This window comes from Atractosteus spatula, chromosome 1, assembly GCF_055471065.1.
Source record: "Atractosteus spatula isolate fAtrSpa1 chromosome 1, fAtrSpa1.hap1, whole genome shotgun sequence".
Lineage (NCBI taxonomy): Eukaryota > Metazoa > Chordata > Actinopteri > Semionotiformes > Lepisosteidae > Atractosteus > Atractosteus spatula.
The window spans coordinates 67190860-67218063 of NC_142706.1; the positions used below are offsets into that span (position 1 = coordinate 67190860).

Sequence of the window (27204 nt, forward strand, 5' to 3'; positions counted from 1 at the left end):
ATCCTTTAAAAGCTTTGTGTTAAAAGACATGTAATGAGAAAAAAATGCAGACTGAAAAATATATTGATTATCTGGACTGTTAAAATCCATTTGCTTCTCTATTCATCAGAGCAGTAAGATCCTTCTTTGTTTTTTCCAATGCTAATGCCTTTGCTCTTCTGGAGGGCCTGGTAACTACTTCATGAACTCCAGCCAACTCTTCTCCATCACTGAAGAAACAGAAATACATCAGGATTTTCATTCATTTTAAAAGTGTAATTAACAAAATCATAGCTGTGCAAATGTGTTTTTATCTTTGAATACATCTACTTTTATTTAGCTGATACCTTTAACCAAAGCAATTTACATTATTTGTACTAAGTAGAGTCAATTTCATAATTGAGTTGTACAGTTAAGTAAAGAGTGATCTAATTAAGCTAGGAATAGTTTACTGCAAAGAAATATAATAGAGTGAAATTCAGAACAAGCAGACGAAGAGTACAATACAATTTAACAAAAAATGAAATATTGAGATTAAAGATAAAAAAATAGATTTTAAGTTGTTCAAAGGTTAAGTGAACCAGGTCATTTTTACAAGGCTTACTTTTGAGGATTCAAAAATTAAGTCTAAAAGTAAACTAAAGTAAACAAGAAGCAAATTAAAATTCACTAGTACACACGTTTCTTACAGTTGTAAGAAATCTTACTACTGAATCTTTTAATTTTGTATTAAGAGCACTTTATATAAATAAAATGAATTAAAATATAATCACTAGGAAATACCAGTGTTGTGCAAAATAGCAAATGTCTTCAGTAAATTGTGTAGTAACAAACCAGAATATATGTGGTATGATTTATGTTTTTCAAAATACAATTATAAAAGGAACAAATGTTCTTTACTTCTATAAACACCAACAACCAACTGGCTTCTGCGATAATACATCAACAATTGTTGTACAAAGTTGTACAAAAAAAGGTTTTGCCATGAAGGCATTTAAAATAATATTTTTTTCATACCTTTATCTTTCACCAAAAATGTATGAATTTGTAATGAAATATTAGAATACCTTTTTATGAGGTAAACCTTAGTTAAAATGAATGTAAGTGAAAGCTATTTTAAAAAAAATCAAATGCATTACCTTTCATCAGAAGCTTCATTTGCCTTGCGTGTTCTTCTCGAGGACGTACCCGTTATGGAAACCTTTTTCTGTCCTGGAGTTCCAGAATTACAGTTACCAAAAATGAAAAGGAGCATCAAGAAAAATATAACTTTAAAGCACAACAGCACTTTTATCAAACTAGATGTGAATAACAAGCTTTAAAGTTCAGTCACGTTTTTTCCAAAACCAACAGTAACACAAACTTTTAAAAAGATACAGTTTGCCATGGTGGTGATAATAATAACAATATTATAATTTCACTGTGTTCACCACAAAGCAAGCACTGTTCAACAGTATAGGATAAACAATCAAAAGAAAATCTGTGTAAAAATCGGATTGATTAGCAAAACCACCAAATCCAAGTTACCCTTTATAAGTTATACTAAAAAGTTAAGTCTTTAGGCAAGTTTAATGGGCCAGGAAAATAAATTCCACACATGCAGTGCTGCACACTAGAAAACTAATTTAATGACCTGGCCGGGGATAGAGTATAGCCTATTGTTTGATTGGTTTTGTTTTTGCTTTGTCCAAACATTAGATGTTTGTTTTTATGGGTGGGGGTGTTACATCCCAGTGTGTGGCCTGTGTGTGTTGTTGTATTGTTCCACACTTCTGACCTTGATTGTTCTCCCTCCCCCATTGGCCCACCATTACACCACTGTTTCCATATGACATCATCATCAATCAGCTTCTCAGCCAATCAGAGTGCATCTTATTCAGTATATAACATGGAGGTTTTCAGAAGGGAGTGGCCTTATGTTTGACTTCGGTCCCGCTTGGCTTTGGTTTTCGCTTCGCTTCTGGTTTTGCTTTGGCTTTGTTGGTTTGTTGTTTTGCTTTGTGTGTGTGTTTTTGTATAGCTTCGGCTTTGTTCTGTTGGTTTCTGTTCATCTCTTTGTACTTTCGTTTGTTTGTGTTATCCTTATTTTGCCATTACCTTGCCCAAACTTGTTATTGTATCAACCTTTGTGTTTTTTTGTACCCTGTTACTTGTCTACTCTCGTTTGTATTTGTAGTTTACTTGTGTATTTGTGTGAACTTTTGTGTATAGAGTTAGTTCAGGTTGTTGGGTACATTTTGCACACATGTAGTTGATTCTTGTATTAGTCACACTAGTTTAGTACGGGTGAGTGCCGTTTGTCTTGTATGGTTTTGGATAGTCAGTGGAGGTTAGCTAGGGTGTTGAAGACGCCGAAGACCAAGTGTTTCGGGTTTTCTTTTGTAGTTATGTCAGCTTTCCCTTACTTTCTTAACCAGCTCCATTTTGTTTATTTATCTTTTCTTTGGCACCACTCTAGTTCCCTACCCCTGTGTGTTATTGTGTCTTATTTCATACCTGTCACTTATTTACCTTAAAATTATCACTTTTTGCACCAACCCTTGTTATCACGCTTCCTAGTCCCTCACCAGAACCCACCTGCTTCCAAAAAATTATCCTAAATGTTACACCCCTTTACCCCTAGACACTTGGGGTCGTAACACCAGTGTGGAGCCCAAGAACTAAAGTATTACAATAGATTATTCTTGATTAAATCAATACATGCATCGATATTTCAGCATCAACATAGTAAGGGTCTTAATGAGCAATGTTAAGGAGAAAGTCATACTGTACCAAAGCTAATGAAATTATGACACTGAACAGTAAAACTAAGGCTTCTAACATCTATCAAAGGTCTGATTTCAGTCCTGTCAGCAACACTAATGTTAGCAACTTTGTGAAGCTGATGTTTGGAGGCGTATGAATATAAATTCAGACCTCTCACAGTTTAGCTTTATGTTCAGTTCCATCTAAAAATCAGATAGATACCTGTAAAGTTCAGAAACTGCAGTTGTATCAATATCTGGTCTGCAGACAAATCTAAATCATCAGCATAGCAGTGAAATGCAAGTGCTTCATAATGATAAGTCCAAGAAGCAATATGTAAACTCTAAAAGAAAAGGACCCAGCACAGACCCCTGTGGAACTCCCCAAATACAAGCTACATCACATATACAAATGACTATTTACAAACTGTCCCCTGATATCCCAGTAGGTGCCAAACCAATGAAGAAAAAAAAACTAGGAATTTAGACAAGCTTCTATAAGGCGCTTTACTGTATTTCTACAATCAAGAAAAAATAACTGATTTCACTACATTTAGAATGTGCATGGCTTAACAGATCCAAATAATTTTGTTACAATAACATATTATAATGTTCTACAAATAAATAATAGCAGCAAATAAGTTACAAATGGACTATATAAGAGCCCTCTGTGGAATGAAAAACCAAGTATTACCATGTTTTTCAGTCACTTCACTATACTCCTTAATAAGGATACCCAGATGTCTATACACCTCCTGCAACCTGTTCCTGCATATTCAGTCAGCCCCTTGTCAGGCCGTGACGAACACAAAACACAAAAATGGTCATGTAAAATTAGATAGTCTCAAGAGGACCAACAAGAGAAAATACATAAAGTATAATTAAGGTGTGCAGATGCATTTTGTTTTATAGAAGCTAAATAGCTAAAAAGCTTACCTCTTTTAGCCTTTTTGGCACTCTTCAGCTGCTCTCCATCATTCTCACCACCTATGGTGAAAATAGTGTAATATTTTTTTTAATTGTATACAATGTAATGATAAGAAAAATTGAAACATTCTAAAAATAAAAAATGTACAATGAACTACCTGGAGACCTACAGTAATGTTTTCTAGAAAATGGCAACTTAAATATGAATAGATTTCATAAACAGTATCAAGTATTATAAAAAAACATCACTTTCTATATGGATTTTATTCAAACTCAAGGTATGAAAAAATAGATCCAATTAATAGTTCAACCGAAACTCAAGATTAATACTTGATTTAATTGCAGGAAAATTGTAGATATGTCTGTCCAGGCTTAAAAAGGCAATATCATTTTACTGATTTAGCGATTAGAGCATGTACTACGTTTGACATCCTTGACCAAAAATTGCTAAATGACAAGAAATCCAACCTCATTTTGTTGCAAGTCCAACAAAACCACCTCATTGTGAGAAAACATACATTTAAATTTGCCTTGTAGTTGTCCAAATAGTTAAAAAGCTAAACACTAGCATATATATGCCGTTAAGTAATACCACAGCAGAAAAACGTACTTGTAAGATTTTCGGTATTAGGGCTGGGTGTTGGTTTCCAATAGCCATTAATGTAGGAAAAATGGTTTGGCACTATACAGGTTGGTTACATTCTTAAAATCCATATACAAACCAATTGTGCTTTGTCATTGTCTTCAAAATTTTAAGTCTTCATGTAAGTTTCACAGGGGTTTGATTTCATTTGATCAAATGTCTAAGCCAATGCCCCAGTATGACTATGGATACTCCTGTAGAAGGTGCTAGCCTTCATTACTCTCATGCAAGGTCTAGAGGTCCTAGGACATCCAGTCCATGATTCCAATTACTTTATCCTGAAGGACTTCTTTCAAAGGAATTGGAAGGAGGCACTTTTGAAAGAACTGGGGTGTTAACTCCAGTGTTCGATTTAGATTACACACCAAGCACAATTCTAGTCTACACCCTATATTTCCCCTGTAACTAGTGAATACATTTTATTGGTGAGTGTTTTGGGATGAAAGGTGCTATGTAAATTCAAGGACTTAATTTAAATTTGATATCTTCCAAAATTAACTGGCAACAAAAGACGGTCAAAGAAAAGGGGCTGGCTCATGTTTATGTCCGTGTACAGGAAACAGGGTAAAAGAGCACATATGGGCCAAAGCTTTCTGAAGCATCCTTAATGCAAAACAATCAAAGAATGAAAACTTAAAAATCAAAAGAATGGAGCACAAAGTAAAATAATTCTACCTCCTTTAGCCTTATATTAATATTAAGAGTTTATTGCTGCAAGTCAATGTAAAATTCTGTTAATGCCCACTAAAATAAGAATAAACAGTAACTTATCACATTATTACCATTTGCTTCACAGCTATTTAGTCACAAGTTAGTGACAAACCAAACACCACAAATGCAAACAAAAAGCTATTGGCAAAAATACTTGCAATTTCCTAAAAAAAATCCCTATAAATATCACAAATATTACCTTCTGCATTTTCTGTTGCACCTTGAATTGTGGTAATCTCAGCATCTTGGTTAGAAGTAGCTGCAGTCTTACTCTTAGTCTCTCGTTTTAGCTGATAGATAACCTTTTCAATTGCCTTTATACATACTTTATCCTTCACCTCCTAGAAATAAAAACAAAGAAAATTTCAACACCACTTTCAGACACTAGGGAATATTTTTTTTAAGTTCTGAACAGGGATGCTTGTACGAAAACTGCAACCCAACCATCACCCACACATCTGTAAAACAGTGATTCAAACAAAAACTATATGTACCAATACATGAAAGCATTGGTTCTACATTGGTTCCCTGGGTCTGCTAGCTTTTGTTCCACTTGATCCCATAATCACCAGGGTTAATTGGTGCTTTTAAAAATACTCTAGTTGAAGTATATTTCCAGCAACTCAGCACAATGAACTTTATGCATTATTTGCTCCCTTATTTTTCTGTAAACAGTTTAAAAGGTGATCAACTGATGATGAATAGACAGATATACTGTATATACTGTCAGATAGCTCAAATCTGAATGAGGGCAGTCCTGAAAGTCACTCATTAGCACAGGGTTCATATACCAATTATAAATACACGTTTTAAGAGTTGAAAGCAATTTTAAAAAAAGGTCTCATTTAGAAAACCGACATAAAATATGTCATGATTAAGAATCACTAAGAGAGAATGGCATTACTTAATCTTGCCACAACGAACTTGGTAAAGCAAAAGGTCTGTTTGAAACGGATTACAATGTGTGGCTCAAACATTCTTGCAAGCCATTACTAAAACAAAATTCTGTTTGCATAACTAGAAAATATTATACAAGCTAAGAAATGTTGATTAAATCAGAGTCAAAAGGTGAAGGTCTTTTCCAGGACTGAAAACAGAAGGCACTTCCTTAACCAAAGTGATGTGGGAGTGTGGAGCTAGCTACCAAACTATATTGCTAAACCGACACCTTGACCTCTTTCAAGAAACAAGGCTGGATGAGTTCCTGCACTTCAGAACCGTTGGTACCAACAGTTCCCAGAACCTTGGATCAATTACATACTAACTACCATCAGCAAAACAGCCTTGTAACCTTTCATGTGTTTTTACTCTCCTCTCTGGTAGCATTATATAACACCTCTTCATTGCATTCTTTCTGCTATAACACACTATAGAATTTGCAAGAACCAAGCATCTGGAATGCATGCGTCTCATGTTAAAATGTATTGAAAAGCCCAAAAATTAAATTCAATATGGTAATATTTCCTTATTATGATATTTCTAGTTCTTACCTGCAGGACTTCTTCCAAAAGCAGCATCAAATCCTTGATGGACTCCAGGTCTTCATTATCAAGCTCTAGTAAACTCAAACACTTTGCATACAGCCTGATTTCTGGGGCTCTTGGATCCTTTAAAATCTCATTACACAGTCGAACTGCTAAACAGTCATGAACTGTAAGTCCCTTTGAGAAAAAACATAAAAACACTTAGCAACCCAATTACTTTTTGAAAGCTGAGTTTTAAAAACATTTTTGATAAAGGCTTTTATAAGATAGCATTTATCTTGTTATATTTTCAGACTCCAACAAACATTTTAATTCAACAAAATAATCCAGAAATTTCTGTTCAATGGCATATTCAAATAAACACTGATGCTAGTTTCCAAAAACTGAGATTAGCAAGATTTAGAGGAGAAAAGTCAATATCCACTGTCCAACACTGAAAAGGTGATACTAAATATGTTAGAACTCATCATGTTTACATTTTATAACAAGATTTGAAATTTCCAAAAATGTAATGATTCCTTGCATTAATTTGTGAGATTTATCAACCACTTATGCTGACTAAAAAATAAATTATATTTCTCTTTTACAATATGGCTGGAAAAATACCAATGAATAAAAAATAAACCCATTTTAAAGCACTTGTCTGTTTTTTAACAACTGCTTTTGGTAAATGTTTATTTGATTATACGTTAATGATTATTTTCTGCATTTACATGATGCTTGTTACAAAGCAATCAACCTTAATTTGTCTGTGGATTTCACATAACAGAGAAGCAGTTAGAGGCAGCTGCACTATTATAAATAGAGAATATGTAACTTTTGTATTTATGTTCAGTTATGATCCAGAATCAAAAGGGCACTTTCCATTTTAAAAAGCACCAGAACCGAATTGATAAACATTGTTGTACATCCACCAATTTATCACTAAAGGGGAACTGATCTACAGTATGTAGACTCTTAACAGTTTCCAATATTGTCCCTCAACCAGCCTATTATTTTCTACTTGCACTTGATCCACACTGTAAACCAAAATACTGTATAAATACACAGAACATTTTAATGAGTAACTTTACTACTCTAAATATTCCACCATTTTCTTTAGGTTTGGCAATTTTAAAATACAATCTTCTTTCATAAAAATATAAAATCAGTCAAAGCAATACAGTTTAAGACATACTTGATAAACTGGTTTCTTGTTGTGATGATTTAATCCACTGAGTCTTGTCAGGTCAACAAACAACTCTGCTACATTTGCGATATCCACTTCAGCTAAAGGTGAAGAAGCAGGTGCATTCAACAAAGTCTGAATGGTTGGGAGAAAACTTTCCTCAAAGCATTCTTGATTTGACCTATTGAATATAAAAATAAGACAAATTATACAATAAGGAACAACAATAAGACAGTGAAGCCTCGACATCTCTAAATTTAACATTCCAAGGAATGGACTTGGCTATATGCGAATTTTAATATTTGCAATGGTTCTCTGCACCAAACCCATGTGAATCTTGAGACTCTGCTGTATCTACCAATCAGTCATATTATTTAATATAACCGTAATGGAAAACAGAATTTAGAGTATGAAATGTTGTGAAGAAACCATTCCTCCATAAATCCTCCTTTTATTCTTATCCAAAAATTTTCTTTTTTATTTTTAACCCAGAAAGCATCTTCTAAAACTACTTTACATAGTTTTAAATATAGTCTGTGCATACATGGAAAATGTACTTTTCACATTTGTTATATTTAGCACCAGAGCTCTTTGGCAAACTGTATGTATTCCATTTTCCATACCTGCTTGCATAAGCATACAGAGGAAAGAACACCCCAAGGCAGTGCCGAAGGCGGGTGTCATCTTCAGTCACAGGATTGTACCACATCAACACAAGGCGAGAAAGCAGCTTTGAACTGCTGAGTCTTCCACAAAACATCAGCTTAGCCAAACCTTCCGCAGTTTCAGTTCTGAGCTCTGGGATCTTGAAAAATAATAAATAAAAAACATCTTCAAAACAAGAAGCATTATTTAAGCAACTTGGTTTATAGTTCCTTATGTTATCTGAAAACCTAATAGCAATAAGAATGAACTAATACTGCAAATAAGTGGAAAACTATTAGGAAATTCTGATTAACTGTAGGTTAAAGACCAATTAAACACTGTGTACAGTATAGTATCTACATTAGTATGTAAGATTTTAGAGGAATGTATACCTCACTATCAAGAAATCCAGAAAGTAATGAAAGAATGTTATTAACAGTATTTTCTTCTTCAGCCTCCTTAGCTGTTTCTCCACTGTCGTGATCTTCACTGGAATTCCCATTTTCTGTGCCAGAATTGTCACTTTGAGGACTTGAGGGCTTTCCTTTTAGAACGTCCATGCCATTCAACAGGAGCTGGTCAATCACAGCTTTAAGAGCACTTATCCTGATCTTAGGATCATCAAGTTGAGCAATCTGAAGGAAAAAAGACCAATCTTAAGCACAGTCACAAATGATAAAAACTACAAACCTGTGGTGATCACATCACTGGAATCGCGTTAACCTTTAATTACAAATACCTTGAGAATATGTGGAATAATTCTCATAAAATAACATGGCATAAGACTTTTTATGAGCTTTTTAAAGATTTATTTTCAATTCATTCAGATTTCTTGTCCAATATAAAAGTGCATATAGTAATATTTGGGATTTAAAAATAAAACAAGTAAAAAGGGTATATAAATATATACTGTATTCCATTACAGAACAGATTTTTCAGCATTATAGTTCTAGAAACAAACCATTTGCTTGCACATAATTTAACATTTTCCCCCTCACAAGCAGATATACAGAAAACCTCTCCCTTCACAAGTACCTGTAACAGTAGTAGGAGATGTCTATTTGCCAAATCCTTGCAGTGAAGTGCACAGGTACCCAGGCATACAACAGCCATATTACGTACTGCTGGATGTGTATTAGCAATGCCTGGGAGAATCTAAGAAAAAAATCAAAATTACTTAACAGTCAAGATACATTTCTTTTCATGTTAAAGACCTTTTATGTTAAAGGAAAAGAGTCTTTAACATCAGTTTTAAAATCCATTTGCAATTTTAGTTCACTGTATTTTTATTTCAAAATAAGTATACACAGTATTTCCCATACAATACTGCTAGTTTAAAATTCTGTACAGAAATCTGTAATTTTCTTACAATGCCCAAAACATACCAATGATTCCAGTAGGCCACTCATGGTGGGACCAATTCCTTTGTCATTTGACATCTGCTTCAGGACCTCTGCACACATTGTAAGGCACTTCAGCAAAGTCTCTGGATCATTCTTAAGACCGAAACAAAACACATAAATGCAATATATATGGGAAAAACATATATTAAGAATCAATCGTTGCTGTGTCTTTCCCTTTTTAGCCACTCACAAAATACTGGGTGTCTGATTCACACAGTACATGTATAACACACACATAAAATTAAATATCCTTAATTGTAAATAAGAGTTTAGGACTCTAGCTTGCAAACAACAAATGTTTGTACCAGTTAAAGACATATTCCCCTTTCTTCATTTCAAACGAATATAACTCAATTTGGTACAGGTGTATTTATTGATAATTGTCTTAATAAACACATGGTTTGCTTTTTACCTTTCTGGTGAAAACAGATGAGTGTTCACTTACAGAGCTTTCATGGTTTTCTACAGACAGCCCCACACTTGGGAATTTCCAACCAGAAATCATTAACTGTTCAGAAAAAAAAGAATCTAACAATTATAAATGGCCTTCACTAGAGAAAGACAAAGGCATTGGAGGAAAAGCAAATACAAATATGAAGAAAGTGTAACGAATTCAACATTAATAGAAACATACAAGCTCAGAAAAAGTGGTTCAAGATATTGTGAAAGGAATATGCAATTAATTAAGAACATAGCAAAGGTTATCATTCAGCCGATCTAGTCTGGTTGTTAGTAGTTAATCCAAGAACCTCCTACTTATATACTCCCACAGTACAAATCTACATCATCCATGTTGTTTATGCTTGTATTCTGCAGCTCATGTTTCACTATTCAGAGGAACTTCACAAGGTTGACTTTGGTAATACCAAAATGAGGACTTTAAATACTTGGATAGGCTCTCCAGTCTTCCATGCTTAAGACTAAGCCCCTGAATGTAATTTGATGCTTTTTTATGGACTGATTCAACCATATTCATACGAAATCTACACAGGTGAGCAAGCAGAAAAGTATTAAGGGGTGCGACTGCAAAGCCAAAAGTGATTTTGAAAGTTCTGCAAAATTCTCTGGTTAAGATAGCAGTTATTGTTCATACATCTACACAAAGCTGGCCTTATGGATAAGCAGCAAGAAATCCTTTACATAAAATTTCTCACATACAATATATTGCAGATATGTAGCAGAAGGTTTTATGGTCAGACAAGAAAAAAACTGAACATTACATCTAGCACAAGCCCAACACAGTCCATCGCCCAGTGGATTCCAAATGTTAGACGCAGTGGTGGAGGCACCATGTTATGATAATGTTCCTCATCAGCAGAGACTGACTGATGAGAAGCTTCTGCACCTGAGTGCAGACGAGGCACAGCACAGGTGCTTCTGTCAAGAAAATCTGTTTAAGTGACCCAAAAATCTAAAACGTGATCAAAATTTACATTTCAACCAGACAATGACCTGAAGTGCAAGGCCAAAACCTCACGAAGTTGTCTATCCTGAAGACTGCCTTGAGTGGCCCAGTCAAAGTCCTGACTAGAGTCCAACAGAAAACAACATGATATTGCAAGCTAACTATGCCTAATATACCCATTAGAACTGGAATTTCCTTCCTCAATTTTCCCAAAATTATGGACAAAAAATAGAGTATTTAGAAATACTAGCATTAGCTATACATTAAAATATTAAGCATAAATTAAACATTACTGCTTAAGGAAATTCTACCAAACACTGACAGGATGAATACTGAAAACATGATCAGTAAATTTAACCTAAGTATTCATTTTGATCATATACTTTTTAATGTAAAACTATACTAGACACTGCAATTAGTGCTTGGAACAGCAGCCTTATAGTTTGTACTGTATGATTAATGCATTTGCTGGGTTAAGCTGCTAATGAAAGCTACATAAAAAAGACATTATCGCTAGCTGTTTTAAAGAGGAAGTGAGTCTTCTTCTGTTACAGTTTCTCTCAAAGCAGTGATAGACATCAGCCACTACATTTCATACAAAAAATAAGTGGAGCAAATCACAATACATAAATGCATTATTCAACTGTCTAGGTAACTTAAACATACCGTTATGCCTTTATTTAATATAAGCGCATTTGTTCTTTCATCTTCAACTACAATTAAGTTTGATGCTAATAAATTGGTTAAATTCTTTGATAAACAAATTACATTGTTCACATAAAAGTATTTCATGCAGTTTTGAAAATGCCAAAAAGTATACATTAGCTTGTTGTCTACAATGTGTAAGCCATGTCATACATATATTGCCACAATAGCTGAGTCAAATAAAAGCACTAAGCAAATAACACTGTGTGCTTGGATGTTCACTTACTGTCAGAAGACTGATTATTCTGATATTCGCAGGTTTGCAAATACTAATATAGATACTTTATTGATCCCGTGAGGGAAATTGCAGAAATGATATGAAAGCATTGGCTTTGTCTCTCATAAGCTGTCAGCCAAGTGCAGAGGGGTGATACAAATTTAAAACTATAGTCCTCAACTCTTGTTTAATAAGGAAATTAAGCCTGTTGCCGATTGATAGAAAAAACAACAATTAATGAATTCCAGCATCAACTCAGATTTAAAGTAATAACCCATCATTCAAAGATTACACCCTTTCATTCATGGAAGCTTTTGTGAGTGGCTAAAATACAGTATAAGCAAAGCATTTCAAGATTTTCTGGACTACTTTAATTTTACATTAATCATAACTTCGTAGATTAATTGGCATAATTTAAGGCAACTCATAGTAAGCAAGCAAGTAACAAGTATAAAGCAAGAGACCCTCTGCACCAAATTTTCCATTTTAAAAAGAAATCCACATAGACTGAGATTTACCTTCTCCACACGGACTTCCTTTATTATTGGCTCTTCTGGGTCTTTAATCAACTGTGTCCTAAGATTTTCCAACTCTGCAATTTTATCTTTGAGCTCAGAAGCGCGATTGAAGTCTTGATCTGCAATACATTCTTCCAGGGTGTCTTTGGCTTCCATTATTTTTACTTTGATTTCAGCAAGCTTGTTAAAATAAGAAAAAGAAAAAAAAAACAATGTTCAAAATTAAGACTGGCACTTTAGTGTTTCCTACCATTTTAAAAACCTTTTAGAGTTTCTCCCACATAATATTCCTCACTTTCATTGTACTGAAGATCTACAATCCCTAATACCCAGACCACATGTCCCTGTTACAGCTTTGTAATGTTTTTCCATTTCAGATTTGTGGTTTAATGATTAGATAATTATCTTTATCAACTCATTAATCAAACAGCTAACTTCTGAGGGCGTACATCATACACGATTCTAGTTTCTAAAAAATAAATATTAAATTGAAACTTTAAAAAATAATTTAAAGGAAGATCTGAACATAGCCCTAATGTAAAGATTAACAATTTCCCAAAAGAAACAAGGAAAAGTGTTAAAAAATAACCAGCACTGGGGAAGACAAAAGATAAAACCACTGAAAGGGTTTCAAAAATAGAGGACAAAAATGAGAGCAACTTTGAGTCATTGACTCAAAATATACAACAGCAAACCGGGTTCTTGATTACAGTGGTCACTACAGAAGACTGATAAAAACTATACTCCCAACAGGATTAATGTGAAGTATGGAATTGATATGGGATAGTACAGTAGACTCATGTTTTATGCCAAATAATTTCACGGAATTTGTGTATTTGTGTGGTCGGCTTTGAAAAAATACATGAAAAATCCAATAATGGGCGAGATTTCACAGTTTCAAATCTGGCACGGCACTCACCTGAGCTACGCTTTGAGAACTAGTTACAGAGCTTATAGCATGCCAGTGCTGTATTTATCATGCTGCATCACTTGCAACCTGGCTTGTAAACCGAAAACAAGTAGGAAGGGAAAAGGCAAGTGTCTAATTTGGAGTTAAAAACCAAGATTTTGCATATGTTAAGAGGTGGAATGTTGAAGACCAGTTTTTCACCTGTCATCAGCTGTACACTCCTTTCATATATATCATCACTAGAAGATGATGGAGTGTTCCCTGCATTTTATTATAAAATTTTATTTGATCTATGGTGTGTACAGTACTATATTTACTCTATTACTGTTTTCATAATACTTTAAACTACATATATTCTAATACACTTACAATTGATTTTACTTGTTTAAGGGAGGGCAATAGGACGGTCTAAGGAGGGGTGTTCTGATTATTCTCAATTTTGGGTATAAATGCTATGTCAGGAACCTAACTACTGCATAAAATGTTCAGTTCATTTGTCATATGCACAAGTGCAATAAAATGCTTATTTGCATGTATGATCCAATAAAAAAAGACATTAAGGAAATACCAAAAATCTAAACACAGAACAGGAGCAGCAACAAGAACAACAAAGTTATATAAGATACAAGTTAAATACAAGTCAGCAGAAGCAATGTGAAAAAAACCTCAGCATTAATCAGTGATAGATGTACAGTTCAATAATCTGACAGCTTGCGGGAAGAAACTGTGAGACTGAAAATGTCAGTCTACTGTACTTTCTTTATTGGCAGTTTACAGTGCATTAATACCAGTCGAAGTGATCAATACTCCTGAAATCGCCTGACCAAACCTTTCAATAGCTCTCATTTTCTTTCGGGGAAGGTATGATGGACATGGAAATATTAATTAGTGATCCAGCAATGTGTTGCATGGATTTCATGTCCTCCAGGATCAGGGGCAATTAGGGAAGATACTTTTCGCTTGACGTTAATGACAGTGGGCACATCTCTAGAGTCTGTGTGTTCTAAACTGAACAATTTATTGATATGATAATATCCAGGATCAGCTCTGAGTAACATGAATGAATTATTGCGTATGCAACACCCCTCAATCATTTACTAGTAAGAGGTAATTCTCCTATCTTTTCCTTTACTTTTAGTACCTTACTGATCTGACAAATGCACCCAGTTCTTTTAATGTTTCAGAGATTTAGGTTTCATAGCATGGATTGTCTAGATGTCTGAAAGCATGTAAAAAAAGATTCATTCTTGCTAGCATCATATTTTTTCAACATTCCTGTGTAGTGCAAAAACACATTCCAAGCTGTGTATTAAAGACTCAACAAAATACAATGATTTAATGCTTAACTATATTACTCTGAATAAAAAGATTTTTTTAGCGACCCTTAATGACCCCTCCTTCCTACTTTGTTCCTTGGTTTAATATAACAAAAGTTACTCTTACCTTGATTTGTCTCTTTCTGGCATCATTTTCGCAAGTGGGTTCACTGACAGCTACAATGGGCTCACGTACATCAGAGATGATCTCAGCAATCTATTAATTCAAATACATTTTAAATTCAGAAAGGTTATTCTAATTTTCACCAATAAGATGACAGAAATGATAACAATCTTGCATACAATAGGTTGCCATCTTGACACACTTTAAAAACAAAAGCAAAATTATGGTAAATATTTATGCCTCAACTTCCAAGAACAACCACAAAAACAGAAGCTGGAACAATTTATTTCCATATTTTTTATCATTCAACACAGTATTCATATGACTTTCAAAACTTATCTTCTTGAAATTCATACACCAACTTTGCTTGATAAGTACATTTAATGAGGTTTTTTAATTACTTTTGAAAAAATGAAACTTTTTTAACACAAGGGCAACTTAGATATACGTTTACGTTTAAAAGCCTAGATTCTAAATCATAATCATTTGATGGGACATCAGAGCTTTCTTTGATTTAAATTTCAAAGAGTCATTTTTACTTTTTTGTACGTGTATTATGGAGAATATAAAAAATGTTTTCTGTTTGTAACAGACAAGTTATTTAATAAAGGTCAAAAGTTAAGTTTCTTAATGAATGATAAAGATATTAAACTTATAATTGTCATTACTCTCAATAAAAACAATTAAAGTACAAATTATTTTTTAATTATACTAATTTCTCAGAGTAAAATTACAAATTAGTTAACTTACTACTTGTATTCTTTTGTCATCATCTTTGAGCACAGTTACCAGCTTCTCAACAAGAAGTGATACAAGAGAGTTTGGGGTATTTGGCAGCACAAGCATCTCCTGGAGTACAGCCAGAACACGCTTCCTACAATACAAACAGGGGAAAGTACTATAAAAATGGGCTTTTCTAGCACTTAAGTTCAAATAAGAAACTGCAAACTGTATCTGAGGAAACATAACCCGTTTCAATAGCTCCAATACTTCCTTGTAGTTTATTAAAAGAAAACGTTTTTTCAAAAGGTTAACTTGGTAAAACTTGTCTCAGTTACAAAGTTGAGTAGTACACCCTCAAATTGTTAATTTACAGTATGTCTAGATTCAGTCTTACCTAATTATCACTTGGCAGACTTGGCAATTGTTAATGTAGGCAGGGTTGGGCATGATCAAAAATACAAGTACAGGCTTTTTATGCTATAAAATGATAGTTGTGCTCCTGGAAAACACCATGTTATAGAAAACCGGGTATAGAAGCATTGTAGAAATGTTATATTGCTTCAGTGGGAATTAAGGGGTTGGGAGGTAGGGAGTTTGGATTTACAATAACAAAGGTAATTTTTTCACAGTAATTGGTCATATTAGTAGTTTGAATGTATTACCTCTGGATGTGTTATTATGATCATTTTAAAAGAAGACAGTGAAAAAACAGACATTTTAGCAATATTTCAGCAATGCGAAATTATATAGTGGGAGAGGGCGAGAAAACATTTTTCATAAGAAAGTTGACCAATATGCACAACAAAGCCCAGTAGCACGAATGATATCGCGTTCGGTCGTTTCTCTTATATTGCATCATCAACTTTTGTTCCAGAGTAATAACTTTTTCTTTCTTTATACTTATAATATTTGGTGTAACAGCTACCCTGCACCCACATTTTCCAAAAAGGTGTGGAAACACGCATTATAGCAGAAATAGTTCAAGTGGGTAACTACGTCAGCATGCATAGGCTGCAAAGGAACAAGTAATAGGTTTATTCCATGCTGAAAAGAGAAGAAAGAAAACACAATGTTTCGGCTGTGCAGCCTTATCGGGTGCAAGCCAAAGAAGGCTCCACGGCCGAATCGTTGTGTTTTCTTTCTGCGTTTTGACCCAGGGAACAAATGGATAAAATAAACCAACAAACACAATCTATAAAAGAATATATGACGATGATAATTTAAATGAATATATTTAAATAATATCTAAAAAATGGGTAGAACAGAAAGGTCTTTTGAAATGCAAAGGCAGCACTTAAATGTATAATGCAACCAAATCGTCACACTTCTCTAAATAATCACTCATGTTAATCATGTTTTTTTGTTTTATTTTAAACAGAAAATTAAGAACTACTTTTATGTAGCTCTAATCATACAATTTTCAAATAGTGGTAACCGACAGATTAGTAGACACTCAAATACTTGCATGCATCTGTCACTTGGTGTTTTCTTTGTTTTATGTACAGCAAACGCTAGCAGTTTAGGGATCTGTAGTAAAATAGCTTAAAGTAGTTCAGGTGGGTAGCTGCTTACACCCGAAGAAGGCTCCACAGCCAAAACTTTGTGTTTTCTTTCTTCTCTTTTCAGCATGGAATAAACCTATTACTTGTTCCTTTGTAAATTGCAAATGTGATTTTTTACAGTTTAAAGATTTTTTGGACTCCACAAACATGATACCTAGTTTATACTACTAATCATATGTTATCATAGAATCCCACATTGTAGCTAATCACTGGAATTAAATTTTGCAGTACACTGACAGACTGAGCTTTTTTATGTAATCTAGGTGTTAACTGAATGCTCTTTACTCTCTACTGCAAACTGTTGCCTCAAAAAGGAACAAAATATAACTGTTACAATCTGACTCCTTTATAAAATATTAAAGTTTCAATACATGATGTTGCCAGTAAATAACCACAAATCAATACAAAGCAATCTGAAGATACTGTAAGAATCAGTAGTCAGTAAGAATCAGTATTCATCAAATGACTAGTCATTCTCTGTAGTTTGCTCCATACAGCCACAATCCACTGTGTTAAGAAGAGCCCCCTGTTTTCAGCACAAGATGTACATGTACAATACCTAATTTCCATTGGTGTTCTTTAATTCTGGTGCTGGTGTTAATTTAAAGATGTTCGAGGTGACTAATATTTTTTACGATGCTGAAAATTTTATAAACGTCATATACCGAAGCTGAAATTGACACCTCAGATGTAAATCTCACTATAAGATATTTATCTTGTACTTCATTTATATTAAAAATGGTAAGAAAAAGTCATTTTTAAAAAGTTAAATGTTCCGAATTAATATACCAAGAAATAGGGAATTCTCAATTTAGAAAAAGGAACTTGGTATTTTGATAATACTGAGAGACTACTGTATTGTAGTACATTTACCGCATATTGAGCCCATGCCTGAATATAGGTGACGAAAATATGCATCATCTTTCTTACAAACACCTCCTGTCAATGGAAATTAACAATTACTCTTGAATTAAACATTTGTTTCTTCAAGTGGACATTGCTGACCGATTATATCATCCCCACAACTGAAATGTGATTTTGTCTCTTGATGCAATAAAATAAACAAAGGTTGGATTTTTAATATGAGAAAATAAACTGTCATTTATCTCAATTGTTTTTCTAGAATTAAAAAAAATTGCAACACCAATGAGAAAACACAATAGTTAACAAAAACATTACTGGCATCTTCACAAGGCAATTAAGAAAACGAGCCTTTACACATAACAGAACGAACACTGAATGCAGGTTGCAAGGATCAGATATTGACAATTACTGGGCAAACAAATATGTCACCAGTAGATTGTCTGAGAAAAGGCACAACTCACACTTAGTATAAGCATAATTCCATAATTCTAAATGTCTGCTAGTGGAGTGTGAACATGGTACACAAAGAAGATGTCATATTTTCACAGGAAATGTTTTGGCCCGGGGAACAAATGGATAAAAAAAAAAACACAAATCTAAAAAATACAGAGCAAAGTTACTTAAAAAGTAACCTAGCATGGCTTGTTACCAGTACTTAAAGAGGCCAAATGTTCACAATCCTTAACACTGCCCATTAACCCAGAATCAAAATGTCCTTCTTAGCCATTGATGAAAGTGTCATTATTTTTTAAAGCAAACATTATCTGGTAAAAAAAAAAATCAGAACACGATCAGTCTTACCTTCCACCTTCTTCAGCAGTGTCCACACAACCCACAAGATGAATAAGTTGTTGGGCAATAAACTCTTTTTTCATCAGGTTTTCTACTTCACTGAAATCTGACTTTTGCTTTTCATCCAGCACTGGGATGCTCTTTATATATCTGCAAAATCAATTTTTGTCTTCTTACATGGTGCAATAACTTAAAAAAGTTGAATGCCTACCAGACTATGCAGATAACATTAATATCCTTACAAATGTATCAGAGCTACAAAGTGTTCCACGGAGCGGTGGCTCTGTAGATAAGGATCTGCGCCTGTGGCTGGAAGGTTGCCGGTTCAAATCCCGCAGCCGGCAGAGGAATCCTACTCCCTTGGGCCCCTGAGCAAGTCCCTTAACCCCAAGTGCTCCAGGGGCGCTGTACAATGGCTGACCCTACACTCTGACCCCAGGCTCTCTCCCTATCTGTGTGTCTGTGTCTCATGGAGAGCAAGCTGGGGTATGCAAAAAGAAATTCCTAATGCAAGAAATTGTATAGGGCTAATAAAGAGATGATGATGATAGTCCTTTACATAGCCATGGCATGGATACATTCCTACATCCGCGCCTGTGGCTGGAAGGTTGCCGGTTCATATCCCGCGGCCAACAGAGGAATTCACCCAGCTGCTCCAAGGGTGAAGGGCCCTGCACTCTGACCCCAAGCTTCTCTCTCTATCCCTGTCTCATGGAGAGGCCGACAGAGGAATCCTACTCCGTTGGGCCCCTGAGCAAGGCCCTTTACCACAGCTGCTCCAAGGGTGAAGGGCCCTGCACTCTGACCCCAAGCTTCTCTCTCTATCCCTGAGAGTTGGGGTATGCGAAAAGACAAATTCCTAATGCAAGAAACTGTATATGGCTAATAAAGTGATCTTCTCTTATCTTTAGGTTTAATAAGTTAATGAGTTACTTTGCAGCTAAAATAATATTTGAGATATTTTGGACCGATGTCCTATTCAAATGCATGTATAGTACTTGGGGTGTTCTGGGGGTGGTTATATACGAGTTAGAAAATTTTATATGGGATCCATTGGCATTTATGTTTTCCATGTATGAATTTTCATCTAACAAAGTTTTCAGTACATACTGTAAGTTAAGTTTCTAAATTTAAGGATGACAATATTTCTTACTCTAAAAGATTTGTTTTAACATTTAATATTAACTGATACTTTATATCACACATTGCAATTATCTATATAATTATCCTAAAAACAAACCACTTATACAGTAGCTGCTACTAGGGCTGGGCAATATGACCTCAAATCAATACCACGATAATTTCACACATTTACCTCGATAACAATAACGATAATTTGTTTTGAAACCCTTGAAATTATACGGTTACATGATATGCTGAAAGATCATGTTTTAAATATGCTAAACTATTAAAGCTGCACACACCTCATCTTATCTAAATGTCTTACAAATAATGTAGTATGTAATGGCATTAGTTATCTCATTCCATCTGCGTGAATCTTTTGCATATTGAGTGGCATGAGTAAGTGCTTGTGTTAGAGACAGCTGTTTGGGGGAATCAATTTGGCCATGAGTGCACTTGTCAGCCTCTCTCTTTTTTTGGCCATGCACTCTTCGTATTCCACGACATGGTTGTTCCAGGTGATGAAACAAGTTGCTCGTGTTACGTTTGTCGGAAAACCGTTTCTGTGCCCAGAGTTTACATCTGACTTGTTCAGTATCCTGTTTGCTGAAGCCAAACTATGATCCAACGATTAATGCTGCACCTTTTTTAAATACCAGCTGGTCTTCATTTGTACTTGAGTCATCCCTGCCTGACTGGGGTTCAGCACGAGCGCTCGTGTTGTCTCATACCCGACACGCTTCTTTGTGTTTTGAATGAAGAAGGAAGGTTGGACGAGGCAGAAGCATGTGACAGGATATGACGAATGGGTGTTGTAGTTTTTTTAAGGGGACTGCTCATGAAAGCACACAGTGGGGAAAGCTTTTACCAAACATACCGACATAAGCAAAATTAGGTCAGGGAGAGATTCTTAACGTTGGCATCGGAAAATTTTCGGTATATCGCCCAGCCCTAGCTGCTACACATTCATAAAGTCAACAGGAAAATCATTTTTTCTGTAGCAGATGCACTGAAAGTTTATGGAACAGACATGACTAACATGTCATTACCAGGGATGATCACCTGGAGGTCTACTGTGACAGTCAGGGTTAGCAGCATGTGTGGTTATGGCTACTGTATATCTGCAACACATGCTTTGCAGCAGCTTGCAGTAATAAATACAGATAAATAGCAATAAGCAATACTTCGGATACTCAGTATATGTTGAAAAAAAGCCTTTTGGTAAATACAGGAATTTAAAAGATAATACTTACTCATAAAGGTACTGAGCATATATGGCTGCTTCAGGTAGTAGCTGCTCTAACACGTGTTCTCCCTCATCTCCCTTGGACTTGACATACTCACAGAGAGCCCTCCAGTACAGAGTGTTTTCACAGGTTAGGTTTTCTACAGATATAAGTTTCCTGTTGGAAGCAGTTAGGCAGGCTTATTAAAAAATAATAAGAGATGAAAACAGATCAGAAACTTTGAGAATTATATACTTTCAAAAGGTAGACCAAAAAACCACAACAATAAAAATTAAACCAAATTCACCCTTCATCAAAATTACATTTTACAGATATAAACTAAATGTATACTAAATGTTGCATTTTTCTCTAGACAAGTTTAAACAAGAGCTTTAAGGTTCATTTAAAATTTGAAAAATTTTACAGGAATGGGTAGCTTTAAAACAATTTTTTTCCCTCCATTAAAAAACGTACTTTTACGAAACTATTTTTCATAATAGAAGAAAAACATTCTCCTTTTGAAAAAACAATATTTTTCTTTCTATGCTTCTCAAATTGGAAGCACCAAATGCTAACCATGCATCAAATTGTTTATGACTATGTTAGAGACATCCCCTCATACATCTATGTATGCAATGGGTTAGAGTGGGGATCCATGCAGGATGTCCTGTTCCAAACCGACGTCACAGTCAGATGGCAAAATACACTGGTCACTGAAGCCTGACAATCCAAATATACCTTTGCTGACTCAAAAACGCCCTAGTCTGGGAATACTGGCCCATTAAATGCTCTGACCAGGATTCCCAGTCAGTCAACTACCCGCAAAATAATTCAAATACATTATGAAAACAAAATTGTGGAGAGCTGTGTGAAATTCAAGTTCAACAAAAAAAAAATCTATTGAGATGTCTAAGTAAAAATGAAATTCTGAAGACCTGCTATCCAAGTTTTCGCAGTCTTTTAGAAGGTCATCAACAGACGATAATGAAAACATGGCATTCAGAGCTGCCACAGCCGCTTCTGGACAGTTCTCCACATCCAGCCTGTAGAGCAGCTCCAGAACGTTTCCTTGAGAAAGCCGGAGCCAAGCCTGCAGGAGCTTCTTCTGAACAACTTCTCTTACAGCCTCTGAAAATAACACACAGTAGCTCATAGTCATTAGAAGAATGAACAGATCCTAAGCAAAGTGTCATCAAACCCTTTTCCAAACTTCTTATGCATGAATCCATTCTACATGGCGATGTAATTCACCTGATCTATCGTTCAGTCCTTGTTCCAGAAGTTTGACTCTCTGTGCAATACTCAAAGCCCTTACATGGACTTTTTCAGCCAGGACCTAAAAAATATATCCCAGGTTAACTTACTTATACAGTATATCATCACATTTTGTATACTTTTTGTATACTTAAAATACTACACAATTTTAAAAATGATAAAAGAACAAGTGTCATGTACTAGTATTGCAAGAACAAACCAAAATCATTTACTCTCCAGATTATTAGAATTGCTTCAAAATTCCTTTAAATTACAAACTATTTTTCCAAGAATGTTTATGCTATCTGCAACACTGCTGAATCTGAAGCAATTTAAAATCTAAAAGAAATTTTACCTGGTAAGCCAGTTTTCGAACGCTTTCCTTCACATCTCTAGTGCGTTTAACAATTTTTGGAAGTGTCTTGGCGCAGGGAGCAATACAAGACAGTGCAGCTCGTCTCACCTCTGGGTTTGAGTCATTCTCAAGCAACAGCATATAGGCTTTGAAATGAATAACAAAGATTATGCAAGCATTTGGTAGAAACATGTCATATTGAAATTTACTCTTCAATAAAAAAGGAAAAGCAAAACAAAAACATTAACGCATAAAACTGTTTAAAGCTTTCCATGACACATAAGTGTCTACACCAAGAATACTACTGACTTAATTCTGTAACATGTTTTGTATAGAGCTGGCAACTAGAGGGCATGTTAGACCCACTTGTGTAACACTGATATCCTGTTGATGAAAAACACTTTCTAGCAACAAATATTAGGCTTAATAATTTTTGGTTTACCTTTAACTTAAAAAAATAGCTTAAAAAAACAGATTCATATGGGGGAATTCTTCTGTAACTTTTAAAACTGCATTTAAAAAAAAATATTTAAAAAAAATGCAGATTGTCAACAAATCAAGACAAACTATAAGAAGCCGTGGTCAAGTACCACTGACGACTGTCAGGTATCATACATAACCCTTGAATTGAACCCATAAAACGAGTGGTATTACCAACCATTAATAGTGGGGCAGTTCTCATTCTGTGGCTCTTGAAGTCTAGTCATGGCCAAAGCTGCTTGGATCCTGACATTTGGAAACTTGTCTTTCACTCTGATCAGCATAGACTCATGAATACGGTCAAAGAGGTCTTCATCAATTTGAGCATTTTCAGCCATACTTCCCAACAACTTATTGATAAGCTGACAAACACGGAACCGAACTGCATGGCTGTTGGCATCGTGCGACTACGAAAATGAAAAAAAAGCACAAAGTAAAGACAGCTGACCAACCTTTTTATCTAACTCAGGCATCTCATTAAGCCAAAAACACTCAAAAAACACATTTTCAACAACATATCATGGTGAATTAGCATGGATATTATGGTTCAGAATTTGCTTGTGTGCATATTCCAGAAATACCTAGATTTATACAAAAAAAGCAAAATAATTTGATATACAAGTTCAAGCAAAAAGCAGAAGTTCAATTAAAAACCCATACTTTGCCAGCACACTGCTCACAAAACTTTTAAAAAGTCAAAGCAGTGTAGTTTACTTTACTGTACACAGGCACCTTCCTTCGGATGAGACATAAAACCAAGGTCCTGACTCTGTGGTTATTAAAAATCCCAGGGTGTTTCTTGAAAAGAGTAGGGGTGTTACCCCGGCGTCCTGGCCAAATTTCCCATTTGCCCTTATCAATCGTGGCCTCCTAATAATCCCCATCTATGAACTGGCTTCATTACTCTGCTCTCCTCCCCACTGAGAGCTGATGTGTGGTGAGCATTCTGGCGCACTATGGCTGCCGTCGCATCATCCAGGCGGGGCTGCACGTTGGTGGTGGTGGAGGGGAGTCCCCATTACCTGTAAACCGCTTTGAGTGGAGTGTCCAGAAAAACGCTATATAAGTATAAGCAATTATTATTAATTATTATTATTATAATAACAAAGCCGTGCATTCATACCTTTAGCAAAAAGGTAAACAAGTAATTCAGAAAAGGGTTTTCTTCTTCCTCACTCTCTTCCATCACTTCCTCATTCTCCACCATTTCTTCAAAACTTGTAGCAAATTTTGCAACAAAGTCGATCACATTCTCAACAGCTGGTTCTCGCTTATAAACAATCATGGGGTACTTCAGATAATTAACAAACTCTTCATGGAAGATGGTTTTGTCTTCCAGCTAAACAAAAAAGTACATTACATAAAGAAATTATTGTTGGCAGTAGTTATTTTTACAATTATCTCTTAGTTAAGACTATACCATTAGCAATTGTATCCAAAACAAAAGGGTATTACAAAATATTTACAAGATACAGCTCCACATAGGCCATTTTTTTAAAAGAAAGCCAGCCAACCAAATGACTAAATGCTTACCACAGCACCACTGTGCCACTCATACATACACACAAACTATATAAATAAAATCTAGTGAGATAGTGCATTATAAAGAAACAGAAGCTTTCAACATTTTGAAATGGAAAATGAACAAAGCTTGAACAACAGTAAGAGTATCAGGTGATATTTAGGACATCTCCATCCTTTTTGCTGCACAGCAAAACATATGTATGTCATCTCTTCCTTAAGTGCAGGAAAAATCAAAGGTTTCTCTTAATTTACTAAACTAATTTTAGTTAATTTGCTAAACTAAGATTAAGAACTTCATTTCATGGGTATCTATAAAATTTATTGGACTGGGCCCTTCCAGACCAGGAGATGATATCCAATGTCTATAGTTATGTCCACTTTTTAGTTACGAATATGTTTTAACGAAATATACTAAAGTGAATACAAAACATACCTGCTTTTTTCATATCTAAATCTAACTGAAACCAGAAATAAAGTAAATCTCACAAAAAAGACAAGTAAATAATATGCTTGCTCTCATTTAAAGACGTTGCAGGTTTTAGCAATGGAAATGATGTGCAGTTAACAGAATAAACAAATTAACAGTTAAAAATGAAATCATTACCTCGTTATATTTGTTCTTCAAAGCAGCTACGAGTTTGGCTTTGTTGTTGTGACCCTTCTGAGCCTTTTCAAACGTCTCTTTAATAATATCCTTGATTTCCGTCATCTTTGTGTTGCTGGGGAAAGGAGAAATGTTTCACACAGGACCAAATAAAAATGAAGAATCAGAATAAGGAAGAGGTAACAAAACAAAAAGTGTATATATCTGCCTATAAGTAATTAACTAGTAACCCAGACTAGTCATTGGCGTTACTTTTGTTGACAATGTCTCCTAGATGTCACCACACCTTCATTTACTACCACAAAACAGAGAAACAAAATCGATAATAAGACTTGTTTACTTCGAAAGTTACAATCCACATTTAAAGCACGTTTATTATTAATATCGATTAAACCATATCTTATGGCGTAAAACAGGCAGTATATAGCTAACGTGTTTTGAAATAAAATCGATCAACATTTAGTGTTCAAATTATAAATTACAATCTTTTGAAGTGGAAAACCTATTCGTGTAACTAGATTCTCGACGTTGCGGTCGTAGTTCCTGAACATTATTTATTAACGAGCATAAACATTTACCCCCAGTTTAGTTATCCTTACCGGAGGAGAAGATGGTCGCTGTAGTTATTATATGTCTCTGTTTTACTCTAATGCCAGTTAAAGACTAAAAAACACATGCTTTCGAATTTAATATCCGTTTAAAAAATAAAGACAAATTTAAATTCCTGCATGTCTTACCTCTTTTCCTTCCTCTAAACCGCCAATTTTCAAAAACAAGTCTTTTCTCGCGAGAAAGTAGACGAGACCTCAACACACCCGCCCCCTTTTCCTCTCACGCTCTGTGAAATAGTTTCAAGGTACGTTTTACCAAAAATATAAATAAAACAAAATATACATAATAAAACGAACGGAATTTAGTACTTTGAAGTTTCATCTGTTGACAGTATGTATTACAAGAAAACACTAGAAATGCCAACAGAATACTTTGGCTATTACAATATTTCTGGTGCTGTAGCATCTACTCGCCGCGAGGTGGAGATGTAGGACAGTGAAGCTTTTGGACTGAGTCGGATGAGTATTTTTGTATTTTCAAATTCAAATTCAACGAGCTTTATTGGCATGACCGATGCATTACAATGTTGCCAAGCAGAAACAAAAAAAAAAACACGGCATTTACATTACAAACATATTACAGGACAGTTGCGTACAAAAAACACTTTTGAAAGATAGGCTCACTGTCTGTCCCTCAGGCTGTGACAGGAGATCACATTCCTGGCTGCCAGTTCTATTGAGTTTCCTTCCCCAGTAAGATTGGAAGTTGATCTAGTTCTGACAGGTGTGGAAATTCTGGAATTAGATTTGTTATTTTAGGGAAGAATGTTTACCTAATCCCAGAGTATTTCTCACAGTGCAAGAGAAAGTGGATCTCTGTCACTGCTTCTCCCCGCTGGCAGTGGGAGCATAGCCTGTCCTCTCTGGGCATCGGGGTCTGCCTGTGTCCAGTTTCTATAGCCAGGCTGTGGTCACTGAGCCTGTACTTTGATTATGTCTGTTTCTCTATTATGCCTCTTATTCTGGTCAGATCCTCAGCTAGTGAGTAGCAACATGATGTCCAGCACTGTAACATGTTTGAACCTAGGTATGGAAAGCACAGCTATAACTGAGCCCTTTTGTAATAAAAGCTTTGATCATACAATTGTTTCATTTTATTCTTCTGAGCGTGCGTGAGCACATTTGACTGCTCAAATGCATCTGCTTACAGTATGTACAGTATGTAAATACATACAGTAACTACGATTC

General features: G+C 35.1%; 1 protein-coding gene across 1 annotated transcript; it reads right to left on the reverse strand.

Annotated features, from left to right (window-relative positions):
- Positions 1-79: 79 nt before the first annotated feature.
- Positions 80-26192, reverse strand: ncapg (non-SMC condensin I complex, subunit G). Its single transcript, XM_088921245.1, has 22 exons — positions 26143-26192; positions 25406-25520; positions 24401-24616; positions 23456-23684; positions 22798-22943; positions 22440-22524; positions 22124-22316; positions 21216-21365; positions 18850-18990; positions 15650-15773; positions 14903-14992; positions 12550-12729; positions 9687-9797; positions 9337-9456; positions 8694-8936; positions 8280-8461; positions 7666-7837; positions 6495-6665; positions 5204-5345; positions 3660-3710; positions 1119-1191; positions 80-209 (listed from the first exon to the last, which is right to left on the reverse strand). The coding sequence occupies exons 2-22, from the start codon at positions 25508-25510 to the stop codon at positions 80-82; spliced, it is 3054 nt and encodes a 1017-aa protein (XP_088777371.1). The 5' UTR covers positions 25511-25520; positions 26143-26192.
- Between the last annotated feature and the right edge of the window lie 1012 nt (positions 26193-27204).